The 17,668-nt window shown below is 32.3% G+C and overlaps 1 protein-coding gene across 2 annotated transcripts in view; it reads left to right on the top strand.

The window, feature by feature from the left end:
- ADGRV1 (adhesion G protein-coupled receptor V1) overlaps nucleotides 1-17,668 on the top strand; it is a 710,827-nt gene that overhangs the window by 305,644 nt on the left and 387,515 nt on the right. For both annotated transcript variants that reach the window (XM_074282108.1, XM_074282109.1), the window contains 3 exons: nucleotides 284-423; nucleotides 1,745-1,905; nucleotides 10,285-10,385. In XM_074282108.1, coding sequence (XP_074138209.1) covers nucleotides 284-423; nucleotides 1,745-1,905; nucleotides 10,285-10,385 — 402 coding nt within the window. The remainder of the gene's footprint in view (nucleotides 1-283; nucleotides 424-1,744; nucleotides 1,906-10,284; nucleotides 10,386-17,668) is intronic.

Genomic DNA, 17,668 nt, shown 5'->3' with positions numbered 1-17,668 from the left:
GCCAGAAAGTAAAAACCAAACAAATGGAATGGTTAGTAGTAGTTCATCTCAGTGTTAATATGAAGCAAAATAGAGTCATATAGAAATAAGTAAGAAGAATTTAGGAGCATTTTATCCATAAGTGGCCTAATAATAGTTGAATAGGGAAAAACAGTAAGAATGAAGAAATGATCTGGACTAAGTGTGGGGGGCGCGAATTTTGATGATAATATTGGTGGGAAAACTTGAGTGGTTTTACCATAATTATTTTTAAAATGTATTAAATTTTATTTTAATATTATAGGTTTTATCTTTGAGTGTGAAGGGACAGAGTTCATATCCACTGACAGACAATAATGAGATCCTTTATCGGATATATGCTGCAGAACACAGGATTGTTCCTCAGAAATCCTTGTGCCTCCTTTGGAATCAGGCTGCTGCAAGGTAGTTTGCATGATTGTAGTTTTTGTTTTCTAGGGCAAAGCTTCTTAAACTGTGGGTTGCGATCCCACATGCTGTTTTATAATTGAAAGTAAGGGTTGAGAATGTTCTGGCAACAGTAAATGGTTTCTGAATGCAACAACCCAAAATTAATTCCAAATCAAAGACAAAATGAATCCGGGTTGTTTCTGGCAGCACTTGCTCGTGTTGCATAACATTATTTCACTGCAACCTTGATTCTGAACATACACCATGCTCACTTTTCACTGAATATGCACAAAGGCTTCTAGAAACACTTTGCCTCAGATTTGAGATAGGGTCACATAAAAATTTCTCAGGCAAAAAGGGGTCATTAGTGGGGGGAAAAATTTAAGAAGTCTTGGTCAAGGGGAACCGATATTTCTTGAGCTAGATTTGAATATAATTTTGTTACTCATTTCTGATTAACCCTATGATGGATGAGCATGAATAGGTAGAAAATATTGTAGTGTTGAATAGGAAGGTGCTTGAAGTCACAGTCTTTAAATAATATGGCCAATTTTCCCTTCCCTCTCCCTTCCCTCTCCCTCCCTTCTTGCTTCCCTCTCCCTCTCCCTTCCTTCTCCCTCTCCCTTCCCTTACTCTCTTTTCTCTTGCTTGCTTTCTTGCTTTCTTTTTCTTTCTTTCCTTTTTCCTTTCTTTCTTCCTCTTTCTTTCTTCCTCTCTTCCTCTCTTCTTTCTTCTTTCTTTCTTCCTCTCTTCCTCTCTTCCTCTCTTCTTTCTTTCTTTCTTTCTTTCTTTCTTTCTTTCTTTCTTTCTTTCTTTCTTTCTTTCTTTCTTTCTTTCTTTCTTTCTTTTTCTCTCTTTCTCTCTTTCTTTCCTCTCTTTCCTTTCTTTCTAAATATATGAGATATAGCTTTTTTTCTATTTCTCTCCAAGTGAAGGAGTGATTAGTACAATCTTCTACAACTATAATTGCTCTGTAGAGTTTTTTTTCTTTTTACACAGGTAAAGCTGATTTTTTATTACTACTATTAAATTTAATTGTACTTTGATTTTAATTGTATTTAATTTATATTTCAAGAAGTGTTTTCTATAATGAAATTCTCTAAATACACAGTGCTCCTTTGAGTTTAGTTAGTTTTACAGCCTACTTTTCCACATTAATTGTGTCCTTGTTTCATACAACTGGTTCTCAGCAATTCTGCTTAAGCATAGGTTTTACTTCAGGATTGACTAAAGAGCACTTAAGTTCAACAAATGCTTTTACTTTTCAATCCTTCACAATGCCATAAGTGTTCTAATAAAACAAGAATGGTAATTTTCATTGTTGTTTCTGTTCTAGCTGGTTGTCTGATAGTCAGTTTTGCAAAGTGGTTGATGTCACTTCAGACTATGTGGAATGTGCCTGTTCACACATGTCAACATATGCCGTTTACGCCCAGACAGATAGCTTGTCTTCATACAATGAGGCTTTTTTCTCTTCTGGATTTATTTGCATCTCAGGTTAGTTGATTCTTAACATTAATCATGATAAGAAAAATAAAAATATAACCCATTTTAAAGTTTTATATATATATGTATATGTACATATATATATATATATAATAAAAACATTATTAATGAATACTTCTCATGCTATAAGTTTTTATTAGACCATGTTTGGTGGTGGAAAAGTAAAAAACAAAATACTGCATAAAGTTTTGAAAAACAATTATTATTTGCTTTTAAAGAAAACCGCCTTCATTTTATGATTAAACATTTTACCTGACATCCTAGACATGAAGCCCTAAAGGGATATTCTTTCAAACAAAAGTGTCTTGTTAAGGCCTGATGATTATTATAATTTACCACCTAAAACCAAAATGAAGAAAACTTGATTTAGCACATTTTATTGGTCCTGTGAATAGAAGATGTTAGCAATATATTGACATAACAAAATTTATTTCACAGCAAATAAAATGAATAACAATATTAGTAAGTTTTGAAACATGAAAAACCAAAAACTTTTTTTGTTTTTTAAGAAGAAAAAGAAATAGAAAAAATAAGTCCCAAAGAGAAAATTAAAAGTCAGAAATTAGAAAGTCTTTTTCCTACTGAAAGTTTCTTCAAAAAAGTATTTTTTCAAAAATATACTTTATCTATAAGAATAAATTAATTTCATTAAGATTTTTTTCTGAAAAATAATTTTCTGGAAAGCAATGTGAATATACTATTAATATGTTTTAAATTAATAACAAGAAGCAAAACTTTCTCAATAAGCATAGTAAATAATCTTTCAAACATATGAATCTATAGTATGTTATAATTAACTCTTATTCTTAAAGAATACAGAAAGAGAAGGAAAGGAAGCAGGGAGCAAGAAGAAGAATAGCTATAATGGTAAGGGAGCATGAAAAAAGAAATGGAAGGACAGAGACAAAAAAAAGTATCATGGAAGCAGAACAAAGAAGAGAAGAGACAGAGATAGATAGATAGAAGCAAAAATAACACAAGGAAATACAAAAAGAAATGCATTGATCAATACATATATATAGAGAGATGCAGATATCCAGAAAGGCAGTCAAACACATATAAAGGGAACATGGAAGCTTAAATGTAGTCAAACATGTAACACTATTGACTAGAATTGTGTATAGACTCTTATAGAACTATTTCTTTATGATTTGTTAGGAAAGCTTATGTAAGGTTTTTATAATTTTTTTTGTCTATCTATATGTACCAATATAATTAATGATATATGTATGAGAAAATGTATCTGTGAGGTGTAGTTTTGATGTATGTCTATATATAACATATATATTTGCATAAATATGTGTATATACACGCATATATATATATATATATATACGAGAGAGAGAGAGAGCGGGCGAGTGTGTGTGTGTGTGTGTGTGTGTGTGTGTGTGTGTGTGCGTGCGCGCATGTGTGTGAAAAATTCTCCCTGATACTTGTCTTGCAGGCAAGACAAAACTAATTAAGCCAAGGATTAATTAAGAGTCCTTGCCCACAGCCCTTCATCTCTGTCATGGAAGAGAAAGAAATTCATGAACTTTACACTCTAGACAACTAACTGTCCCCTGATATTCTACATGCATTCTACCTTTCTGTTTTTGTTCACATAATTAAGTCTGCCTAGAATACCTCCATATATCCTCACCATTTGTCTACATCCTACAAGAAGCTTGAAAGCTTAGGTCAAAGTGTCACCTTTTCCCTCAAGCTTTTCACTGTCCTAGCCACTGGCCTCTGTGGCTCCTAATAGCTTTTCATTAATTCCCAATCTATTGTGAGGAAAAAGATTTTTATTTATTTTCCAGGTATTTTGGACTCCCTTTTAGATTATGATCCCTTTAAAAACAAAAATTTATAATTTTGATGGTCCCACTTAGTGCCCCATACCATAGTAATGCCCATTACCTGCTTTGAGATGGTGATGACAGTCATCCTTGTAATTTCAGCTCCTGCACATTGCAAACATAACATGACTTTTCCTCAGAAAGTCATTAAGGTTCAATATGAGGGGGGGAACCTATTAGTTAAAAGTAAAAGAAATAATAAACATCTATAAGAAAGCATGATGTAGTTTACCACATTATGGCAAATGGAGAAAATATTTTCTCGTTCATAGTCAACACTACTAAATATTGAAGTCATTCATTTTATTATATGTAAAGCCCATAGGCATGTAAGGATCAAAGTCACTATTCAATTACTCATATTATTTAGTTTAAAAATGACAATTGTCTTCTGCATCTCACTCTTTTGCTTATCATATTAGTAATCTATCTGTCTGTGTCTGTAGACATAGCTATCTATCAATATCTATATCTATATCTACCTATCTATCTATATCTATATCTATATATAGAGATAGGCTTAGGATTAGAGATACACTGTTCATTTCTGAATTTTTTCAGAAAGCAGTAACCCCACATTTCAGTTTTATTATATCTGTTATCTATTATTTTGCTTCAGCTTTATTGAGAGACTGTTTCCTTAGGTCCATAGGATCTAAGATACTGTTCTGACTCTCTGTTCTGTACCCAAGCATAGACTTGGTTTAGGCCTAGGAAATTGTGCCTCTAATGAGAGAAGTCTTCCTTTTGTCATACTCTGTATCCAATTTGATACTCCACACCAATAGCATAGGGATGATTTTACTTCTGGCTCACATCTGTTGCTTCCCTCCTCCCCCAAAAAATAGAACAGTAGAAAAATCCTTAGTACAAAGTACTACTAAACACAGGTACTCTGTGAAGTCCGTATTAGCTCCCTGGAGACCTCAGAATCAGCCAGAGTTAAGATAAACAAAAGTCCTTAGTCTTTAGGAGGAGAAGTTAAGGGAATTGACAAAACTGCCACAAGCTCTCCACCAACTTCCCTTCTCCTCGTCCTCCTCCAAAGTGACTCTGGCTTGTCTCACTCTATACCCAATCCCTCCTAAGATTCTCCCAATCCCAAGCAGTGAGCTAGCATTAATTGTGAGAAGAGAAATTCCAAACATGCTAATAGAGTATTGTCCAATAGGTAGTTAGCCTTAAGTGCTGGGTTGTCTGATTCCAGTGCACTTATTCAGAGTTTCAGCCCTTTAACAGTACTCAATATAAGGACCACTAAACACAGAACATACTTGAACTTGCCTTTGACAACAAACATACTTAAAACAGGATTCAGTAACTTATTTCCTGTTATGCCTTTGGGAGTCAGAACAAGATTGTAGGATTGCTGATTGAGTATTTTATAATTTTATTTCATCTCTACAAGTCCATTCCAGACCCAAGTCTCCTATCATCTTTGTTTCAAAACCATTTGTTCTGTTAACTTGCAAACAGCTTCTCCTCTCATTAGGCCCTGGACCTAAGTACCTTTTGAAGCTAAAAGGTGGCCTGAAAGCCTGGACATGTCCAAGGCGAGAGCTTTCCTTTCTCAAGAAAAGAAACACATACACAACAGGAAAGACAGCCTAAGCCCAGGTGCAAGGTTGCCTAGTTAAATTTGCCTATTCCTCCCACTGGCTCTCCTCTGTCTGTTATAGAAAAGACCACACCAAAGTCACAAATAACAGAATCTGTCCCTTCTTTAACACAGTATCCTAACCCACCAAGACCCCTATTTACTCCTACTATTCTGTGGCAGAGGAAAGATCTACAGATAATCCAGGATTTGCTGTCATACTGAAATGCCAAATTCTTTTGATTCCGAGCCATTATGTGGCAGAACACATCCAGGAAATTTATCACTTCTTCAGGGCCCAAGCAATGTTATTATATGCTTAGAATTTCCACAAGGTTTTAGCAGAACTCATGTTCCCTGGAATGATACCTATAAGTCAATTTAGCCTTGAATACACTAACAATCAAAATAACATGTCTTATTGTTTTCAGATGTCCCAGTAATAAGCCAATCACTAAGTTGAAAATGTATTATATCTTTGCATACAAAACATATATAAGATATTCCTTGAACATAAGAAGTCCTTGTTGAATTATTCTGAGTTAGAAGTATCTAGCCTAGTCATGAAAGAAAGATGACATTTTAGATATTATTTTCATGATCAAAATTCTTATTGTATTAGTAGCATGTTCCTTTATCTCTCTAACTACATACTTATTTTTATTTCACTATATTTTTGGCATAAGGTAGGGCTGAGAGTTCTCAAAATTTTGTTATCCCTAATTAGCTTCATTCATGAAATTCTTAAATTTCTCAATAGTAGCTTGATGTTTCTGCCAAACATTGGTCCATCTTTTTCTTGGTACCTCAGAAGTTTCTAAGATTATGTTCTGAGGATATTTACATTTCACCTTCTAATTATAACTATTATTAAATATATAACTTAATATTTAGGCTATTTGATTATTTGTACATAAATACATGTTTATATACATTATTTACTGGCTATGTATTTTTCTGGACACAAAAATACGTGATTAATTTGCTATCTTTTGCCATGATATCATTAAAATCTACTTTATATGTAGAATTTTCCTTAATAAAATGTTTCAAGATTTTATTTCTAAACCTGTATTTTTAAGTCCAGTAAGAAATATTATTGATCTTTCCCTCACATCCATCTTACTTTAATTCTATGATATTTGGTTTTCATGGCAATGCATTTTGATGGCACAAGTAGAAATATATAGGGTAGTGAGCTAAAGGTACAAGACATGCGTGAAAAAGAGTCAGAGAGAGAGAGATATATGAAAAAGGGAGAAAGAGGAGGGAAAAAATGAGAGGAAAAGAAGAGGGGAGGGGGAAAAAGGAAGACAGAGGGAGGGAGGGAGGGAGGGAGAGAGAGAGAGAGAGAGAGAGAGAGAGAGAGAGAGAGAGAGAGAGAGAGAACTCTTTGAGAAAGGTATGAAAATAAAAAAAATTTAAAAAAAACATCATGAGGCCTACCTAGATGTTGAACCTTTTACCTTTTTATTGGTAATACTGTGCAGAGTTATGGACACCATTTCTGCCAAAAGTGCATTACTGGAAAGAAGTCAAGAAAAGATGAACTAACACAACTAAAGGGAGAAAAAGATTGCTCTATGAGAAATTTTCTGTTTAGAAAGTTGAAGCCTAGAAAAATGTAAATAGTCACTAAAACCTTGAACTCCTTAATTAAACAATATTTATATAACAAAAGTAGAGTATTCATTCCTCTCAAAACTCTGAAGAAGCAAAGTGAACGGATAAAAGAAAAAGAATTAATTGCTTTATATTATTATTGTTGCTGTTGTTTCAATCATGTCCCCTCATGACCCCATTTGGTGTTCTCTTGGCAAAGATACTGGAGGAGTTTGTCGTTGTCTTCTTCAGCTAATTTTACAGATAAAGAAACTAAGGCAAAAACTGTTGAGTGAGTTGTTCAGGGTTATATAGCTAGTAAGAATCTGAGGCCAGATTTGAACTCAAGAAACTGAGTCCTCCTTCAAGTCTAGCACTCTCTCCAAGGAGCCCCCTAGTTGCCCCAATTTTTCTACATAAGTAGTAATAAGAATAGGGGCACCATTATTCCCAGTAAAAACTAAAAATATAAGCACAGCTTTAAAATGATTTAGATAAATCAGTGAATTATAAATGATAATCATAAAAGTTCATAGGGGAAATTCAACAAGCATTTATTAATTGTCTTGGCATTAGGAATACAAATACAAGGTGAAAATTGTTTTTTTTCCCTTAAGGAACTTAATCTGAATCTGATGGAAGCTGAGGACTCTGAAAGATAAAGAGGAAAGAATATAATAAAAGCTTATTGGAAATAATAACAGAAACAACAATAAAAGAATAGCTCATATTTATAAAAGATTTTAAGGTTCATAAAGCACTTTACAAATGTTATCTCAAGAGTTCCTCACAACAGCCCTGTGATGTAGGTGCTATTGTTATCTCCACAAAGTTAATGTCTCAGAAAGCATTTGAATTCAAAGTCTTACAGACTGCAAGTCCACCATTATGTACTATGTAGACTACAGATCAGCCTTAGATGTCCACAAGGCAGCTGATGATATGAGACAAGTGCTCAAAAAAGAGGCTAGGGCTGGATGTGTACATTTGATAGTCATCTGAATGGAGATGATAATTAAGCCCACAGGAACTGAAATGGTTACCAATAAAGAGAAGCAAATAGTTTACATAGGATATTGCATTATATTTCCATTTCAGGAAAAAAGCAAAGAAAAAGTTACAAATGTTTAAGTCGAGACCTTACCTGTGTCTTAAAATTTTGTATACTTCTACACATCATGAATATAAATCATAAGCAAATTGTTATAGGTTTTAAGGTAGCATGATATGCTTGAAATAATTGTAGTTAAGAGACCTGGGTTCAAATCCTACCTCTATCAGCAGTTTTGTAACTATTAGTAAATCATTTCATTCCTCACTTAAATTTCCTCATCTTTAAAAATGAATATAATAATAACCACAGGATATAATAGTTCACAGTAAGCTTGTCCTCATTTTTTCATGAGGATCAAGGGAGATAATACATGTGAATACATAACTTAAAGGATGGTTTAAGTGCAATTATTATCATATTTTAGACCATTTAAAATGTTCATAAGGAAAATTTCAGAAAGTAATATCTAAATTCTTTAATGGAACCTGTTATTCTGGTATTTCAATACTATTTATTAGTATTATGAGTACTTATTTATTATTAGTCCATATCCTCTTTATCTTCATCTCTTCAATGTCTCCATTATTAACAATTATATTTTGACTAAATGCAAAATGGATGGTAATGTTTTCAGTATGTTAATGTTAGAACATCTAGTTTCTGTCAGTAAAGGTGCAAATCTTAGCAGTCACCTTAGTTCTTGTGTCTTGATAGGCACATTCTGTCCTTATGTGGGTGTCTTTTTTTGGAAGAAGCCTTAACACCTGCACACCTGTCTACTCTGTGGGAACACAGAATGTCATGGCAGCCTTCCCAAAAAAAGAATTATTCCAGATTTCTTGGCCAACCTTCTTGTCTTGGGTTATGCAAAGTCGGTCTCACCAAGTAATATCCTTTCTACTATATTAAACCAAGGGGCTGCTATTTAAATCAGTTTCCAGAGGCTTACTGCAAGCACATCTATACCAGGAAAATGAGTCATAAGTACCTTCCTTTCAGATGTCCATTTAAATTGTGCCAATCCTTAGTTTCCTTTAAACAAAACAAAACAAAAAATAATCCAAAAAACCCTACTTGCATCTTAAGAATATGATGGTGATAGAGAGACAAGTTTATTTTCATTTGCTTATATTGAAAGCCTTTTTACAGCTTTAAAAACTTAAAAGTAGAAAGTCATTGTGGTAAAGAGGTTAGAGAACTGGCCTTTGAGTCAAGGAAACCGTACTTCAAATCCTGTTTCTGACGCACTCTGGTTATGTAACCATGAATAAGTCACTTAATCTCTAAGACTGTAAATTAATGACTAGCTACCCATCTGAATTAGGGAGGGAGGTACCACAACAGGAGATCCTTAAACTGATGAAATCCCACATCTAGACAAAAATGAAAGGCAAAAAAGGATAGAGACAGAAAACCCCAAGAGAGAAAATACTAGAGTACTGTTTTACAAAGCTATACTTATCCCGCTTCTGTCTGGGTGGGACAGCTATTCACATCTTAATATTAGTTTTAAAAATATTCTTAGATTAATCAAATGAAGGCCTTATAATTGGAACTTCAAGATAAAGAAATAATGGAATAGGTTTTCTTTATCCCCTATGCCTAAAGTGTAAATAAATGAGTACAAAGTACATTTAAAGTCGGTGATTAATTTAATTTCTTTTAAACCATTTAGAAATTTCAGATTTTATGCTGAAAGGCAATGAATTGTGAGTGATTGGGGGGTTTTATTCTTAGTTTTGATACCCAGTTAAATGCAGTTGCCTTTAAAACTCATAATTATCACTGTTGTAATTATGTAACTATTACCTATAGATAAAAAAGGGCAATTAACATAGGTAAGTTTTTGTAGCACAATTTAACATTTTATACTTGCAAATATCATTTCTGTCCCTGAATATCTCAACAAGCCACCTGCTTTTCTAACAATAAAAAATATCAATATATCGCTCTCATACAAAATCAGTACCAACTGGTCCAAATAGTGAAAATAATGTAAAAAAAATTTACCTAAATATATATACATTAAAGATCCTATTGAACACAAACTTTGATTGGGAAAGCTGCCTTTTTTTGCTTAATTAATATAATGGCTTCACAAAGTAGACCACATGGCCCAACATAATATCATTGAAATTAAATCTTTCTTAATGCTAAACAGTGGAAGCTAATCAGTCTTCCTCATTTTATGTCCCCAGTGTTTTTCTCAGTATACTAGCTGTTTGTTCATTAATTTTAAAGCAATTTCTTTCTTTGCTTTCTTTCTGTTCCTGCAGGTCTTTGCCTGGCCATTCTTTCTCATATCTTCTGTGCCAGGCATTCTATGTTTGCTGCTAAGCTTCTGACTCATATGATGGCAGCCTCTTTAGGTACTCAGGTAAGGCCTATTGGATCTTTCAGAGATTTCAATAAGATGATAAATTTGTTTTCCACAAACAGTGAATCTGCAAAGTTCTTCTGCCAGTTATGAGAATTGGATGTGCAGTTAGAATGTAACCCAATCTTAATTAAGAAAGTTTTATTTCTTTTTGCAAGGGAGAGAGAAATCAGGAAGTAAAAATGCAAAATATTCTTTGAGCTTTGTTACACTGAGAAATCCTTGAACCTCACAGAAGAAAATAGCGTCACAGAAGACAATAGTGGATGGAAAGTGTTTTGAAACTTTTCTCCTCTGATCAATTTTTACAAATACTAGTATATTTTGTGTTATCTTGTTGAACAACCTATTAATTTAGATACCTTACTATAAATTTTCCTTGTTACAGGGCATTTAAAAATCTATAAATAAAATGTGGGAATTATCTAGTCTCCATCTCCTCTCATTTCTTATAGAAGGTTTAATATATGAATTTGCATGTCTATCATAATAGACAGGGCATGGCCATATTCTTTTTTCTTCAAAATACATATTTAGAAGCCAGAGATAATGCCAGTCTTTTCTAAGTTTTTTTTTTTTTAATAGATGACTCCTAAGTATGATTTCACAAAATGGTTCCCTTCGCCCATGTTGACACAGAAAAAAAATGTATCTTATTGAAAGGTATTTTTAATGTTTTAAAATGCTGAATAATGTTTTAATTTGCTGAATAACTGTTGAATGAATGAGTGAACAATGAATGGCAAGATTGGGATATAAAAGAGAAGATAGGAGATTTGATTCAGGCCTCTCTTCTTATTCTAAGAGGAGTAGGATTAGCATAGTGCAGGTTTCATAACTGCATTTTATTTTTTTTTAGTGAACAAGCTAATTGCTGAATTCCAGGCCAAGTGCTTCAGATTATGTTTTAAGAATACCTGTGAAAGAAATAATGTGGCAGCTGTTGCCCAAAAAGTGATTTGACCTGAATTTGACAAGGTTATTCATATTGGCTTGGTAACCTATCTAAGCTGTCTGATCTTGCCTATGTTCCTTGCATGTAGCATCTCAGAAACCTGCCTTCCATAATTAGAGTTTACTTGGCTGCCTTTACCACCCACTCTGGTGATTTTTGGCAGTCATATTGGTACTAGGCTTAATTATAGCACCATAGGATTACAGGCAACTATTCAAAAGTCCTAGCAGACAAATTTGCTCATGTCTACGATGTGCAAGGAATACCTAGGATTTACATCATATACTCATAGCAAAATATGAGAATTAAATACTTTATATTTTGGAATCCCTAAGTTCTCATTTTAAAAATTATTTAAATAAGATCCTGTTAGAATTATTAACAAAATTATAAATTGTTTTGCTGCTGATAAAGATCCCAAAACAGTTGTTGAACTTTTTTTCTAATACCAGTTTTGCTTAACATAAATTTGAGGAAGGTGAGGTGATTTTATCTATGTTTTTTTTTCATTGCTAGATTATTGACATACAAAATTCATTCTGATATTTTAAAAAATCATTCTCTTGGATACTGTGAATATGGCCTCAGACACCAAATGGTTATATGATGCTAAGCTAGCAAATTGCTTAATTTGCTTTAGTTTTCTAGCTGGTAAATTTCTTAACTGTTTTCTTAACTGTAATTGACAATATAATAGAGCACATACTCCCCAGGATGGTTTAGATAATATTTGTAAAATGCTTTGGCAAAGCTTTTAAAGCATTATATAAAATGCTAGTTTATTATTGTGCTTCGGATAAGGCAGACCGCTTGAAAACAAAAGCAGGCAAATTAGTCCTGAAGTAACGTTGCCCAACCTCTCGGTATGGCTTCGAGATCCACTATACATAATGGCCACTTACAGTGGTGTTTGACATAAAAATAAGCCTTCTTGATGTAATGACATCTAATTAAAATATCTTTGGAATTTGGTCTGAATTACCATCTTGGGCTCAACTCTTATTTGACAAATCCCAGAAATGTTAGGATGATTCTAAGGTCTCCATCAGAATGGTGAGTTATTCTAGAGATGGTATAGGAACCAAGGTTGTTTAGAATGCCTAGTTCTCATTCTAGAGAAACTTAAATATGAGAAAGGTCCACAAAAGACCCAGCATCATAAATAGTTCTGGAGAGACTCTAGTTATGAATTAGTCTTCTAAAACCTCTCTGTTGATATCTATACTTTTCATCTGGACCAGGGATTCTTAATTCTTTTTTTGTGCCCCGGGTCTCTGGCCATTTAGTGAATTCTAAAGCTAAATGTTTTCAAATAATTGAAGTTTTAGTTTATATATATATATATATATATATATATATATATATATATATATATATTTATATATATATATGTGTGTGTGTGTGTGTGTGTGTGTGTGTGCATATATATGTGTATGTATATATATATACATATATATATATATATATAATTTAATTTAGTTTATATATATATGTATGTACATTTCATTTCACAGACCCCCTGAAATACAGTTCTATGGATTCTAGTTTAAGAACTAATTATATAAAAAGAAAATCAAATTACCAGTATCAAAAAAATGAAAAAGATGCATTCACAATTAGTGAACAATATTAGGAGTTATTTTGTTCAACTGTATGTCAATAAAACTGATAATCTAAATGAAATGGATGAATACTTAGAAAAATATAAATTGTCCAAAAAATAGAATAAGAAATAGAATACTTAAATAGATCTATTTTAGAAAAAGGAATTACGTCCTAAATGAGTTCCTTCTAAAAAAATTCCCAGGATCAGATGTAATTATAAAATTCAATCAAATTTTTAAAGAGCAATTAATTCTTTTTTTTATTTTTCAGCTATGTAAATAATTTAATTTTATGCATTTATTTTTTTATTTACAAGATATATGCATGGGTAATTTTTCAGCATTGACAATTGCAAAACCTTTTGTTCCAATTTTTGTCCTCCTTCCCCCCATCCTCTCCCCCAGATGGCAGGTTGACCAATACATGTTAAATATGTTAAAGTATATGTTAAATACTATATATGTATATATGTACATACAGTTATTTTGCTGTACAAAAAGAATCGGACTTTGAAATAGTGTACAGCTAACCTGTAAAGGAAATAAAAAATGTAGGCAGATAAAAATAGAGGGGTTGGGAATTCATTTTAATGGTTCATACTCATTTCCCAGAGTTCTTTCGCTGGGTGTAGCTGGTTCAATTCATTACTAAGAGCAATTAATTCTAATACTATATAGACATTTGAAAAAATAGGTAAAGGAATCCTACCAAATTATTTTTTAATACAAAATATAATCTTGATATCTAAACCAGAAAGAGTCAAAATGGAGAAAGAAAATTATAAACCAATTTTCCTATTGAATAATGATGAAAAAATTTTAAGTAAAATTCAAGCAAGAATATTACATCAATATGTCATAAAGAGTATACACTATGATCATGTTATGTTTCTACCAGGAAAGCATGGCTGGTTCAATATTAGGAAAACTATAAGTATAATTGGCCATATCAATAACAAAACCAAAAATCATATGATGATTTCTATAGGTGCAAAAAAGGCATTTGATAAAATGATAGCCATTCTTGTTTAAACAATAACAATGACACTGGAAAGCATAGGAATAAATGGAGCTTTATTTCAAATGATAAGTATTATCTATCTAAAGCAAAGAACAAGTTTTATCTGTAATGTTGAGGGGTAAAACAAGGGTGCTCATTAATCACCTTTAATTATTCAATATTGTCCTAGAAATGCTAGCTATAGCTAAAGGACAAAAATATAAATGGAAGAAATATTTATAAACAAATTAGGAATCAAAATCATTATTTTTATTCATAGAACCCTAGATTATCAATTAAAAAAATTAATAGAAATAATTAACAACTTCAACAAATTTTAAGGATTTAAAATCCACATATTTCTGTGTATTACCAACAAAACCTAGCAAGAGGAGATAGAAAAAAAAATTCCATTTAAAATAACTACAGACAATTTAAAATACTTAGGAATCTACCTATTAAGATATACATAGAAGCTATATGAACACAATTCTAAAACTCTCTTTACACAAATAAAAAAATCTAAATAATTGGGAAAGTATTAAATTGCTTATTGTTGGGTCAAACCAATATACTAAAAATGGTAATGCTTCCTAAACTAATTTACTTATTTCATGCTGTACCAATAAAACTACCAAATAATTCTTTTATAGAGTTAGAAAAAAAATTCATCTGAATGAACAAAAAGGTCATTAATATCAGAAGAATAAAAAAAAAATGGGAAGGAAGGTGGCCAAACAGTGCTAGATTTCAGAAAATTCTATAGGTCTCTATTAAAACTATTTAGGACAGAGTTATAATTAAAGATATGATAAGTAGGATGGATTAAGTATATAATATATGGAACAACTGAACATTGTAACCTAGTATATGACAAAACCAAAGATCCCATGTTTTTGGGCAAAAACTCATGGTTTGATTAAAAACTATTGGAAAAACTAGAAAGTAGTCTGGCAGAAACTAGATACAGATCAAAATCTTATACTATATACCAAAATAAGCTCAAAATAGATGTATAATTTAGATATAGAAGGTGATATGACAAACAAATCAGTGGATCAGGAAAGAAATTACTTGTCGGATTTATGGATAAGAATTCATGATAACTAAACAAGAGAGAGATTCGCAAAAAGTAAAATAATTTTGATTATGTAAAATTAAAATTTTTTACATGTAGCAAAACCAATATAGCTAAGAAAGAACTCAAATGGGGGGAAGGGAATCTGATAAGGCTTATTCTAATATATATATATGGAGCCTCAACTCAAGTTTGCAAAATATAGTAATATAGTTTACAAAAAAATTTAAAAATAAAGAAGTTCACAAGACTCTATTTACAGGAATAAGAACTATTTTCTGTAAAAAAATAAATATGTTATCAATAACAAAATACTCTCAATCACTAATAGAGAAATGAACAATAAAACAATTCTGAGATACTATCTCATCCTCATCAGACTGACTAAAATGACAAAGAAGGAAAATAGCAAGTATTACAAGAGCTATGGGAAAACAGGTATACAAATTCCTTGTTGATAGAAAATGTGAACTTATTTGGCCATTATGTAAGGCAATTTGGAACTATGTCCCAAAAGGTTTATAAGCTGTGTATGCCCTTTGAAAACTAGCAATATCATCCTCAGCATTTTTATACATTACCAACACAATCCAACAGCAAGAGATACAAAGAGAAATTCCATTCAAAATAATGGTCGATAGTATAAAATATTTGGGAATATATCTACCAAAGGAGAGTCAGGAATTATATGAGCAAAATTACAAAACACTTGCCACAAAAATAAAGTCAGATTTAAATAATTGGAAAGACATTCAGTGCTCTTGGATAGGCCAAGCGAATATAATTAAGATGACAATACTCCCTAAACTAATCTATTTATTTAGTGCTATACCAATCAGACTTCCAATAAACTATTTAAATAACCTAGAAAAAATAACAACAGAATTCATATGGAACAACAAAAGGTTGAGAATTTCAAGGGAAGTAATGAAAAAAAAATTAAGTGAAGGTGGTCTAGCTGTACCTGATCTAGAACTATATTATAAAGCAACAGTCACCAAAACCATTTGGTATTGGCTAAGAAATAGACTAGTTGAGCAGTGGCATAGGTTAGGTTCACACAAGATAGTGAATAAAAATAGCAATCTGGTGTTTGACAAACCCAAAGATCCCAAATTTTGGGATAAGAATTCATTATTTGACAAAAACTGCTGGGAAAACTGGAAATTAGTATGGCAGAAACTAGGCGTGGACCCACATTTAACACCACATACTAAGATTAGATCAAAATGGGTCCAAGATTTAGGCATAAAGAACGAAATCATAAATAAATTGGAGGAACATGGGATGGTTTACCTCTCAGACTTGTGGAGGAGGAAGGAATTTGTGTCCAAGGGAGAACTAGAGAGCATTATTGATCACAAAATAGAACATTTTGATTACACCAAATTAAAAAGTTTCTACACAAACAAAACTAATGCAAACAAGATTAGAAGGGAAGTAACAAATTGGGAAAACATTTTTACAGTTAAAGGTTCTGATAAAGGCCTCATCTCCAAAATATACAGAGAATTGACTTTAATTTATAAGAAATCAAGCCATTCTCCAATTGATAAATGGTCAAAGGATATGAACAGACAATTTTCAGATGATGAAATTAAAACTATTTCCACTCATATGAAAGAGTGTTCCAAATCACTATTGATCAGAGAAATGCAAATTAAGACAACTCTGAGATATCATTACACACCTGTCAGATTGGCTAAGATGACAGGAACAAATAACGATGAATGTTGGAGGGGCTGTGGGAAAACTGGGACACTGATGCATTGTTGGTGGAGTTGTGAAAGAATCCAACCATTCTGGAGAGCAATCTGGAATTATGCCCAAAAAGTTATCAAAATGTGCATACCCTTTGACCCAGCAGTGCTACTACTGGGCTTATATCCCAAGGAAATACTAAAGAAAGGAAAGGGACCTGTATGTGCCAAAATGTTTGTGGCAGCCTTTTTCATAGTGGCTAGAAGCTGGAAGATGAATGGATGTCCATCAATTGGAGAATGGTTGGGTAAATTATGGTATGTGAATGTTATGGAATATTATTGTTCTGTAAGAAATGACCAACAGGAGAAATACAGAGAGGCTTGGACAGACTTACATCAACTGATGATAATTGAAACGAGCAGAACCAGAAGATCATTATACACTTCAACAATGATACTGTACAAGGATGTATGCTGATGGAAGTGGAAATCTTCAACATAGAGAAGAGCTAATCCAATTCCAATTGATTAATGATGGACAAAATCAGCTACATCCAGAAAAGGAACACTGGGAAATGAGTGTAAACTGTTATTTTTACCTTCTGAATCCAATTCTTCCTGTGCAACAAGAAATTCGGTTCTACACACATATATTGTATCTAGAATATACTGTAATAGATTTAACATGTATAAGACTACCTGCCATCTGGGGGAGAGAGTTGGGGGAGGAAGGGAAAAAATCTGAATAGAAGTAAGTGCAAGGGATAATGTTGTAAAAAAAATTACCCATGCATATGTACTGTCAAAAAAAAGTTATAATTATAAAATAAAAATTAAATTAAAAAAAAAGAAAGCTAGCAATATCACTATTTGGATTATAGCCCAAAGAGTTCAAAAAATAGGGAAAAAACTCTTATGTACAAAATATAAATCTTCCCAGGTT

This window comes from Sminthopsis crassicaudata, chromosome 1 (genome assembly GCF_048593235.1).
Source record: "Sminthopsis crassicaudata isolate SCR6 chromosome 1, ASM4859323v1, whole genome shotgun sequence".
Lineage (NCBI taxonomy): Eukaryota > Metazoa > Chordata > Mammalia > Dasyuromorphia > Dasyuridae > Sminthopsis > Sminthopsis crassicaudata.
This window is presented reverse-complemented; position numbering and strand designations above follow the sequence as displayed.